At 43.6% G+C, this 10748-nt stretch overlaps 1 protein-coding gene across 1 annotated transcript; it reads left to right on the top strand.

Annotated features, from left to right (window-relative positions):
* The first annotated feature begins 1590 nt into the window (after positions 1-1590).
* Positions 1591-10450, top strand: LOC117266733 (uncharacterized). The gene is made up of 5 exons (XM_078175374.1): positions 1591-1685; positions 4572-4694; positions 5314-5494; positions 5911-6926; positions 8380-10450. The coding sequence occupies exons 2-5, from the start codon at positions 4572-4574 to the stop codon at positions 9043-9045; spliced, it is 1986 nt and encodes a 661-aa protein (XP_078031500.1). The 5' UTR covers positions 1591-1685; the 3' UTR covers positions 9046-10450.
* The last annotated feature ends 298 nt before the right edge of the window (positions 10451-10748 follow it).

The raw sequence follows: 10748 nt of genomic DNA, 5'->3' as shown, positions 1-10748 counted from the left end.
TAAACATAACTGCACAGTCAAACGCAACCCCAGAGCTTTGAAACTTATCCAGGGTCAGTGATGACTGATGAGTTTTATAATATAACGTAAACGCTAACGTTAGATAGTACTGGTGACTGGCAACAAGCAAGGAAGATAATGCTGCGCGAGCGGTTAGGTCAGTCGGAGGCCTCCACGTGGGGAAGACAGACAGGACAGGAGAAAACTCTGTCCAATCATTGCATTCGGACCGATGCAATGATTGGACAGAGTTTACTTAGAACCATATGAGAATGGTATAATTATGAGTTTTTATCTCTGGTGGAATTCACTTACATTTCAGTGTGCCATCAGCGTATTAATAGCATTTTAACCTAAACAATGAAAGTGTAACATTTCCAGAAAGGCAAGTGTTGCTTTAAAGTTGCTCACTGCCTTTTTTTGTGTTTCTTGATTGCACGTTGCTCAGGTTTTAAAGGGTTAAATCAGTGAAACACTCAATAAAGCAGTTTCATATTTAAAATCAGTTTCTCCGCCACTGTTTGGCATGTCAGAGACAAGCTGCTAGCCCAACACCCGCTAATCTGTGCTGCCCTGTTTCTCTGATAACTTTTGATCCAGATGTTCAGGTTTACTGTGATCTAAATTATCCACAGAGATCTTTTCTTCTCCAAAACAAACAGATCAGCTGATTTGAACCGGTAAAAACACTGAATAAAGCAGTTTCAGGTTAAAATAATTTGTGTTTTTCCGACACTCATCACAGAGGAGCTGCTAACTACAGTAGCTGATGTGAAAACATGAATGTTTTCATGTTCATGTTTTTCTGAATTGTACATTTCTAACATTATTTCATTTCTTCTTAGTCTGGAACTCAAGTTCAGTTCTGCAGTCTTTACTTTATTTACTTTGTTTTATGTATTTTGTTGTATAACAGGGCAGGTATCTTTATGAGTCATTTTTTGAATTCCAACCTCTCCTGCACAATGTTTTAACTTTAATTTATTTATTTATTCCTGTATTTTCTCATGTATGTGCAAATAAATTCAAATAAACTAAACTAAATTAAGGCCTTATTTTCTAATATAATTAATTCAATGTCTGAAAAGACTTTTAAAAGATCTACAGGAACCCTGGTACATTTCACCTCTGTCTGCTTCAGTGCTCCTCAGTTTCCTGTTGTTGAATAACTGTTTTTATTTTTATTTATTTGCCTCATTTATCTGCTCTTACTGTCCTCTCAAGCTCTTAAATGTAATGTTATTATTATGGAGGTCAGCTGTGATGGTCATGTCATGGTCAGTCACATGTTTGTGTGTGTCATGTGTGTGTCCCCTGCCCTGTGTGTGTGTGTGTGTGTGTGTGTGTGTGTCCATGTGAACGGATTAGGATCAGGGATTAGAGACAGATGTAAACCACAAGTCCAGATCCAATCTCTTTCTGCTGCCATCCCATCACACAGCACCAAAAGTCACGGTTAGGGTCAAGATTAAGCACGCCCCGCCTCCTCTAGAGCCTGACCTCAATCCTATTGGTCCACCCTCTGACTGACGGCGCTGTCGTCCAATAGGAGCAGAGGACAGGGATCGTGTGGAAACCGCTGCGCAGATGTGTGTGAAGAAGACAGCGCAGGTTTTAGTGAGAGCAGGAAAAGCTTGTGAGAGGAGGGAGTCACGAACTGCTGCTGAGGCACCAACACACGAAAGGTGAGAACTGCATTATGTCATTGTTACATTTAAATAAGTCTGTCATTATATATATATTATTATTATTGGAGCATTTGGTCTGTGTGGCTCTTGTTTGTGTGCTGCCTGTTTAAAATCCTCTAAATGTTCTTAGTTATTTTACACACAAAAAAGGCTTTAAAGGTATTTTTCAGGATGTATTTCAATAATTTATAAGCTTTTATTTTATTTCTATTGTCCTTGTTGTTTGTGTGCAGCCTTTTTAAATTTATCTCAGCCTGCTTAGTCAGATGTTTAACACTAAATAGGCCTGTAAAGTATATTTGATGGTATAATTTAATCATTTACAGGCAGGTGTCAGTCTCTAAGGTCTTTACTGTTTGTGTGCAGCCTGTTTTAAATCCTCCCCGGCCTGCTTACTCTGCTGTTTTACTCTAAATGCCAGTATGTTAATGTAGATGTGTCTGCTTTCACTTCTGGGCCTCTCCTGCAGGCTTGTCCTTCATTACAAGCTTTAATCAGATTAACTGAGGTCTTGCAGTTGGAGCTGTGAGGTTTTGTGGGATCTATTCTGCATGAAATGTGACCCCGAGTCTCGTAGAGCCGAGCACAGAGGAGAGGAAAGCTCTGTCCTGACCTGGTAGTTTAGAGGTCATTCATTTGGCTCAGCTCTCTCGTGTCAAGGTGCTTTTTTTTCCTCTCACACCAACTTCCTTGTCTTGTTAATCTGCAATCCCTCATCACTTTACACTTAAATGCATGCTTGGAAACAATACACACAAACTTCCCACATTCCTGTGAAGGCCCAAACATGACGCAGAATATCTCCCTGAGTGTGTGTGAGTGTGTGTGTGAGGTAAAGCTCGGCCTCTGAAGGCTAATGATACAGAGAGGAAGACTTTGCTCTTTGGTTCCTGCGTCTGACATTTATTCCAGACTGCTGCTGTCCCACGTTTACACTAAACTTTGATGTACTGCTTGGTTTGTCGTGGCCGGCGATGGCAGATTATTGTGTGGAGACGTTCCCTCTGACTGAACCTGTCAACAGATTACTCCACCTAACTGTTTAGGTACAAACAAGGTGAAGGTTTAAAGGTGTATTCATTACAAAACAAAGAGTGCCTGAGGTTTATATTTGACCCTGAGATGCAGCAGAGTGTGAGGGTGTGTTTGGACTGAGGCGTTTTAGACTTTAATGTTGCACATTTATTGTTCAGATATTAAACTGGACTCTGGAGGTGATTAATCAGTGACTAGTCCGGGCTGGATGCCCGTATTCTTACACCAGACAGCTGCAACCTTGAGACTAAGCGTCGTCCTCCACTTGAAAAGGAGCAAAAGTGCTGCAGCTGTGCAGAGAAAGAGACGCATCCTTTTAAAAATGTTTCTTGAAACTGAAAAGAAGCGGAAATGTTTTTTTAATTTCCCCCACGACTGCAGCATGGCTGATCGTCACTTTCACTTTCAGTGTTTTCTGGGTACTTTCTCATCTCACGCTGTAACAGACAAACACAGAAACAGGGAATGGGCTCTGGTGCCTCGCCAGCTGAAGTGTTCACTAAAATGTAGGAGTGTGCGTTGACTACTGAAGCACCACTTTGCAAAATGACAAAGTGCAAAACTGGCACAGGTATCAGGAGTGAAATAATGTTTGTCACCATGGACTGTAAAAATACTGGACGTACCTTCTGTGACATCACCCGTTGGTTTGTGGACTCCTGTTTTGAGGTCTTGAGTTTGACATTCCGGCTGTCGCCTTCTTGGTTTTTTGGAGGCAGAGGTGACCATGTTTGGGAAAAAGGGTGGCGCTAAGGAGGAGCGAGTGGTGGATCTAACTCGTATTATGCTGCCTCGCCGTTCTATATATAAGGTATGATCGTGAAATGGGGGAACAGAGTTGTCTGACCTTCAAGCTGCCACGAGAGGTGGTAACAGCGCCAAAACAATGTCTGTATAAACAGGGCAGCTGTCAGGACAGGTCAGAGTCCTGCAGCGGGTCGGACAGGTAAGCTGCAAAAAACAGTGTAAAGGGTTAAAATATGTACATGTATAAGTTCGTGGGTACGAGTCAAAATGAAGTACACGTGGGCAGGCAACAGACAAGAACAAAAATATATATTTTTTTTTTTCAGAATAAAACAAATGAAAAAGATGTGCATCATATTTTGACTTCTAAATCACTATTATAAGGCTGCAGTTCCTTTTATTTTGAAAGTCAGTGACACAAGTTAAACCTTTGATTTGGTTTTCAAAAACAAACCTGTGCAGGTCTCTGGGACGGGTGTGAGGTTATGGCAGTGTGTCATCTGTGCGACCCACTGCGGGAGATTTAAATAGCAACTAGAAGCAGTTAGTGGTTAATTTAAAGAATAAGAACAGCAACTGAAAATGTCAGCCAACTGGGAAAACAATGACAGTCAGGAGCTCCTTACCGTCTGAGCAGAGGATGAGATCAGCCGCCATATAACAGGGACACTAAATGATTGTTACTGAGGAAGACCCCAAATAAATTTTCCCCACAGATGGTTTCTGTCATTACAGGTAGTTCTAATGAAGTTCAAGTGTTCGTTTTTCAGATACATTTGGTCATAACTTGTAATTTGATGTTAAAAAAAAAGGGGTTTGACGTCATCAACGATAGCTGTGTGAGCCAATTGGCGTGCACAAAATCAATGGCGCTGCTTGAGATTGGTCAGATGGTTATATTGGCAGGAACTGTGGCTGTACCTGGGATAATCTGTTTTCATTTTTGTACAATGGGAGGAAGTGGAGATGCGTCGTCTATGAGCCGGCCTCATGTGGTCGTTCAGAGAACTGCAGTTTTTGGCACTTCTATGTTGGCTTCATTTGTCAAAGGTTGACTCTTGGTCTTTACTCTGTTTCTGTTTTTACTACCTTATCTCACAGATGTCACTCGCCAGCGACAAGCTGTACAACGGATACTTGCGGCGGAATATGCCAACCATCGTGAGCAAGGTCAAAGTGAGAGAAATACTGAACCATCTACCGTGCTTGACATCTCAAGACAGGGTGAGTTTCATTAGACACAAGGAGCAGGGGCTGGGGATACTCACTCACCAGTAACATTCAGTGTCCACCGGCCGGTCTGCTCCCAAAAACTGAGCTTCTCTGTCTTTGCTGTGACAGTAGCTTTGCTAAAGGGGTGGCAGTGACGTCACCAGCGCCTTTCTGAGATTTTCAACTTAAAGTGTTCAGAGCATCCGCACAAAAATGAGTTTGTTTTTTTTAATTAATTCATATAATTTTAATTAATCAGATTTTTTAATTAATTAATTTAATGTAATTTTTTGACTAAGGATACATGACTGTAACTGCAGGTATAAACAGGTGGAGCAGAGCTCTGTTATTAGTTGTGACCAAAACTGGATTTTTTTAAAGCCAGTAATTATATTAACAATTGAGAGTCAAGAAATGATGATATCGACCAAAATTACAGATATTTAACATTTTGACAAGAACGCTCAAATGTAGTTATTGTCTGGTGAAGTACTGAGAGATGAACTCTAAGGTTTATTATCACTGGTGACAGTAACAGCTCAGTCTGAGTAAAATCATCAGCACACTAACAACAAACTGATGATGACTCTGATTAATAAATGTGTGTTTTTTCTATGAAATCTAATTTTAGGAAACCATTGAGGCAAAAAGAGAGACGTATGGGAACTATGACAGCATGGTGCTCCTGCTGGACTGTCTGAAGAGGAGAGAGAACTGGCCGGAGCAGTTCATCAAAGCACTCGAGGCATGTGAGCAGCCGACACTCGCAGCTGAGATCAGAGCAGAGTACGAAGCTCTGAAAGAGAACAACGGTAAGTCTGAAAGCCAAGTGCACAGTACTGTGTCATAGGGTAGAGTTTAATGCAGTTAGAGGAGTGGGATTGGTTAGAGTTAGAGTAAGAATGTTAGGGTAAGCCAATCAGAGGCTGAGGAAGGCTGAAGAAGGCCCCGATCACACAAAGTGTTTTGTGGGTTGCAAAACCTGAGGTGCACAACACACCTTTTGTTATTTAATTAAATGCTACCAGTAAAAACAAACTCTTGTTTTATTTGTCACAAAAACCTTCAGGGAATATTCTGCTGTCTGTTTGTTGGTCCTGTTGTGCCTGACATCAGAGACTCCAGTAAATGATAAATGATGACTATACAGTTAGTGTCAGCCGCCCCTCAGGAGCTTCAGTGATGTTCAGAATGGATTTAAATGACAACATTGTTTGCTTTGGCCTAGATTCATCCAATCCCAGCTCTCCTCCAACAACTGTCGTCAGGGCACACGTCCATCCAGCACCATCTGCCAGTCATCTGTCCGGCCCAGAGGGTAGTGCAAACAGTCAGGCTGCTGTTGCTCCGCCAGCTGAAGCATCAGCTCCTCCAGACGCAGATGAAGCATCAGCTCCTCCAGACACAGATGAAGCATCAGCTCCTCCAGAGCCGGCTGAAGCATCAGCTCCTCCAGACACAGATGAAGCATCAGCTCCTCCAGAGCCAGCTGAAGCATCAGCTCCTCCAGACACAGATGAAGCATCAGCTCCTCCAGAGCCAGCTGAAGCATCAGCTCCTCCAGACACAGATGAAGCATCAGTTCCTCCAGAGCCGGCTGAAGCATCAGCTCCTCCAGACACAGATGAAGCATCAGCTCCTCCAGAGCCAGCTGCCCATGCCTCACCCCCTGTGCAGCCACAAGCCCCCCAGAGCTCAGCAGCCCAAGTTCCTGAGGCTGTTTCCCCACCTGAGCCTGTCCCAGAGCCTCCACAGTCCACTCAGGCTGAAGTGGCACCTCCTCCATCAACACCTCCTCCTTCCCCCGCTGCCCAGCACACTCAGCCCACTACACCCCCACCTCCTCAGAGGGAGACTAATTCTCACCAGGAGCTGGTGGAGAACTCTGAATCAGACATCCAGAATGTCTCTGCTGATGATGTTGTGATCCCTGATCAGGTGAGCGCAGGAAACAGAGAGGTATCCATCAGCTCTGTGGACGCTCCTCAACCATCTCGTCCTGTTGAGCAGTGTGAAACACACACTGCGTCCCCAGATCTTCTCCAAACAACAACCACCTCCACAGAGGTCAGTCCACCACAGAGTCCCTCTGCATCTCAGATGAACACCGATGTGACCGATGGATCCTCTTTCCTGACCCTGACCCCAGAGAGGCCTCCAGTCCAGGACACCAGCCCTTCTGGGGACATCAAACCTGCAGCTGTCCTGCAGCCTGAAGAGACATCTGAACCTCCTGCTGCACAGGTGCAAACCTAAATATCATCATTTAGAAATTAACACGTGGAAACATGGTGCCCACTGCCCAACCCTCTGATCTCCACTCGTTAGCTAATGATAGCCTTGGCTGCTCTGCACTGTCCACACCCAGGTTGGGTGTTAGCTAGCTAGCGGCACCCCTCATTGGACATTTATCACTGATGATGCCTTCCCAGTGGTGAGAGTGTGTCACTACAGAAACATGGTGGCCGCCCTCCGGTCTCCACCTAGGTCACTCCGCTGAGTGAGTGGCTTCATTTTGAGCTGCAAACCCCTTTAGCATTGTTAACTACCAGTATGATGGCAAAGCTAGCCTTGGTGACATTGCTGTCGGTGCTAACAGTGCTAACAGTGCTAACAGTGAGGGTTAATGATGCTAAAGGGAGTTAGCGACTCATAATTGAGCAGTTTACTCACTGGGGTGACCTGGAGGAAGACCAGAGGGCAGGCATAGTGTTTCCACAGCAACGCTGTTGTGTCAGGGCGGCGTTACTGTCAGTGATCACCATATGAGCGGTGCCGTTAGCTTGCTCCCACCAGACCCAGTTGGTGCTCGGTGCAGTTAAGATAAGAATAGTAAAATCAACCTACAGACTGACGTGTAATCGACAGTTAACTGTTAAGTGGTTCACGGTTGACGTCCCTAGTTTACATTCATGTTTGCTAGTTTGCGGCCTTCTCATGTCTCAGCTTTGCCGTTACATCTCAGTATTTTTTGGTGCGTTATGGCTGCCAGCTGTCAATCAGTGTAACACTGTGAAATGTTTGGCACAGACTGAAAAAATACTGCACGAAGCTACTGTGATGTCACCTGTTGGTTTGTGGACTCCAGTTTTGAAGTCTTGAGTTGAGCATTTCAGCTGTCACCATTTTTTGAGGCAGAAGTGATCATATTAGGCGAGAGGGTGGCGCTGTAGAGGAGTGAGAGGGTGATCCGACTCATATGCCCCTTTTATACTGGCTCCTTAAGGCGGGAATATTGCACCATTATGCCGCTTGGCTGTTCTGTATATAAGGTATGATCGTAGAATTATATTGTCTCACCTTTAAGGTGGCAGGAGAGGAAGTAACAGCACCAAAACGGTGTCTGTATAAACAGGACAGTTGGCAGGACAGGTGTGATGTTATGGCAATGTGTTATGTGTACGACCCAAAGTGGGAGATTTAAATAGCAGCTAATAGCAGTTAGCGGTTAACTCAAAGAGCAGCAGCCAAACGTTTGATTTCATGTTTACTAGTTTGGCATTTGGGCCGTTGCCATCTTTGTTTTTTGGAGCCAGAAATTACCATATGTTAGCAAAACCGAGGACACTATCACCCCTCAATAAATCCTACCTCTGTGAAGTTTATAATGTGCAGTGTTTAACAGTACAACAGAGAGGGATTGGTTCAGCTACATTTTAAAAATGAACCTGACATGTGACATTAATTTCTCCTGCAGGTTGTTGAAAGCAGCCCACAGACAGAAGCTGCAGCGACCACCTCCCCGCCTGGTGCTGCTGGGACGGACGCCTCTCTGTGTGATGACAGCTCTGTGTGTCTGTGCAACTCGGGTGATAGTGAGCATCTGGAAGTTAACGGTGCTGCACCGGACGCTGTGACCTCTGCCCAGCTTCCAGCATGCTCCACTGTCAGCTCCACCACCGTGACTACAGCGTCTGCACCGCCATGCCAGGAGAACGGCATCACTCTGAACCATAATGAACTGGAGGAAAACCACTACGAGTCTCTCTGTCCCAGTTTGGGAACACAGGCGGTGCTGGAGACCGTGGTGCATGTGTCCGAGGAGCCGTCTGTCCTCAACCTTAACGGCCAAAGCTCAACACCACAAGTTCAAATCAACGGCGAAGCTGCCAAAGAGATGACCTCTGTTCCACCACTGTCCAACAACGCTGCTGATACTGTACCGAGTGTGAACACCTCCTGCAGTGAGAACCACCACCCGTCTGAGTCTACACCCACTGATCTGTCAGCAGAGCCGAAGACACTGCAGGATTCAGAGGACAAGATGGCCTGTCGCACCCTGACACCTAATACAAAGTACATTCTGACTGCTGCAGGAGTGGGCGCCTGTGCACTGCTGATGGCGTGGAGGTTTAAGCATTAAGGGGATTTAATACCTTTAAAGGAAGAGAGGATTAAGCTTTAAGGCTTTTTAAAGAGGATCTTAAGGTTATGGTGCCTTATTGTAGTCACTGGACTGGGATGGCGTGAGGCAGCTGTTTAATAATTACCCTCAGTAATAATAGCTGACTTGTCAGACCTTTGATCGTGTCGTTAATTACTCGTATGTTGGACTTTTATTATCTAACTGCTGAATAAACCATAGTGAACAAACACCAAATCTACTCCTCTTATTGTAGTTAGGGAACTTTGTGGAGCTGGGTTGAGATCTCAGGTTATTTATGCACCTGGTGCAGATGTGTGGTTTGTGAAAATGATGTGTATTAATGACAGAAATGTTTCTACGTGCACTTTGAAGATAAGACTGTCAGCTGTCGTCCAGTGAAGATTAGTGAACCTGAACTTTACTGGATGTGGAAGAGCGAGTATAAATGACGCCTGCTGCACTGTCTGTATTTATTTGTACATAAATATAAACTATATCGGTATCTAATTATGTATATTAAGAAAAAATAGTAGTTATCAGGATGTAACTCCAGTTGTATGAGCATGTCGCCCTCTAACAAGCTTTGCGAAGCCCGTTAGAGGGCGGAGCAAATAGGAAATAGAAGAAATGTGTGATAAACATCCCAAAGCTCTCGTAACATCTCAGAGAATCAGTCTGCTAAACTCCAGAAGCCAAGAACTGCCAGGCCAGATAAAGAATCACAGTCCAGATCAGTTGTTTCCTTTTTAGTTATGTGCTTTTTTAAAACCATTACACTCCTCAATTGTGATTTTTTTTTTCATGGCAACATTTTTTTTTCTCAGATGGAAAACTTGTGTTAACATGTAATAAGTCATTTTATTAGCTGCAAAAACTCTGTTTTAAATATCAGTTTTTGTGGTTATTGCTTCTTTCTTTTGTGTAAAAATGTAGTTAGCATAAACATCAGCTATTTTTTTAAACAGTGAAAGAATACTAAAAATGTAATAATGTAATCAATGTAATAAAAATGTACTATAAAGTAATTTGCTGCACTGTGCAGGTCCGTAGAGCTCTAAAGGCGACCACTGGTCTAATCAAGCGACTCTGTGCTTCCTGTCCATCATCTGGTGTTCATGTTTGAGATGAACTTTTATTTTTTCATAGGTTTTCTTCTCCTTTATACAGAAACAAGTTTGAGAAGTCTTGTTGTATGAGAAAAGACTGTATTGTAAATATCATTGTGAGTATCAGAGATGTCAGAAAAACAAACTTTGATGTAGAAAGTTTTGCACATTTAAAGAAGATATCTGAGCTGCAAAGATTCTTTGTAGATGAAATGTATCATCGATTATCTCAGTTTGTTTGCACTGTCTCCAGCTATGCACTCAATAATCATATCAATAAAGCTGAAATTATATTTTAAAAATCCTTTGTTGAGTGTGCATGTGGGATTTCCTGCAGAGACATCAAAAGTTTATGTGAACTCTGATGTCACACAGAACGTTTTTATCATGTACAGACACATGACGGATACATTTACTTTGCCTTCTGCAATTTGATTATCTTACTCCTCATTACGCTACTTTTGTCAGGGATGAGTTGCATTAAAGGACTGCAGGCTGGAATTGAAACCGTGGCCACTGCGGCAGTGACACTGGCTTTGTGAATGGGACATCCGCCCTACCTACTGAGCAGCTGGGCCCCAGAAACACAGATTT

This window comes from Epinephelus lanceolatus, chromosome 15, assembly GCF_041903045.1.
Source record: "Epinephelus lanceolatus isolate andai-2023 chromosome 15, ASM4190304v1, whole genome shotgun sequence".
In the NCBI taxonomy this organism is placed as follows: Eukaryota; Metazoa; Chordata; class Actinopteri; order Perciformes; family Serranidae; genus Epinephelus; species Epinephelus lanceolatus.
The sequence above is the reverse complement of the archived record's forward strand: the minus strand, read 5'-3'. Positions and strand labels throughout refer to the sequence as shown.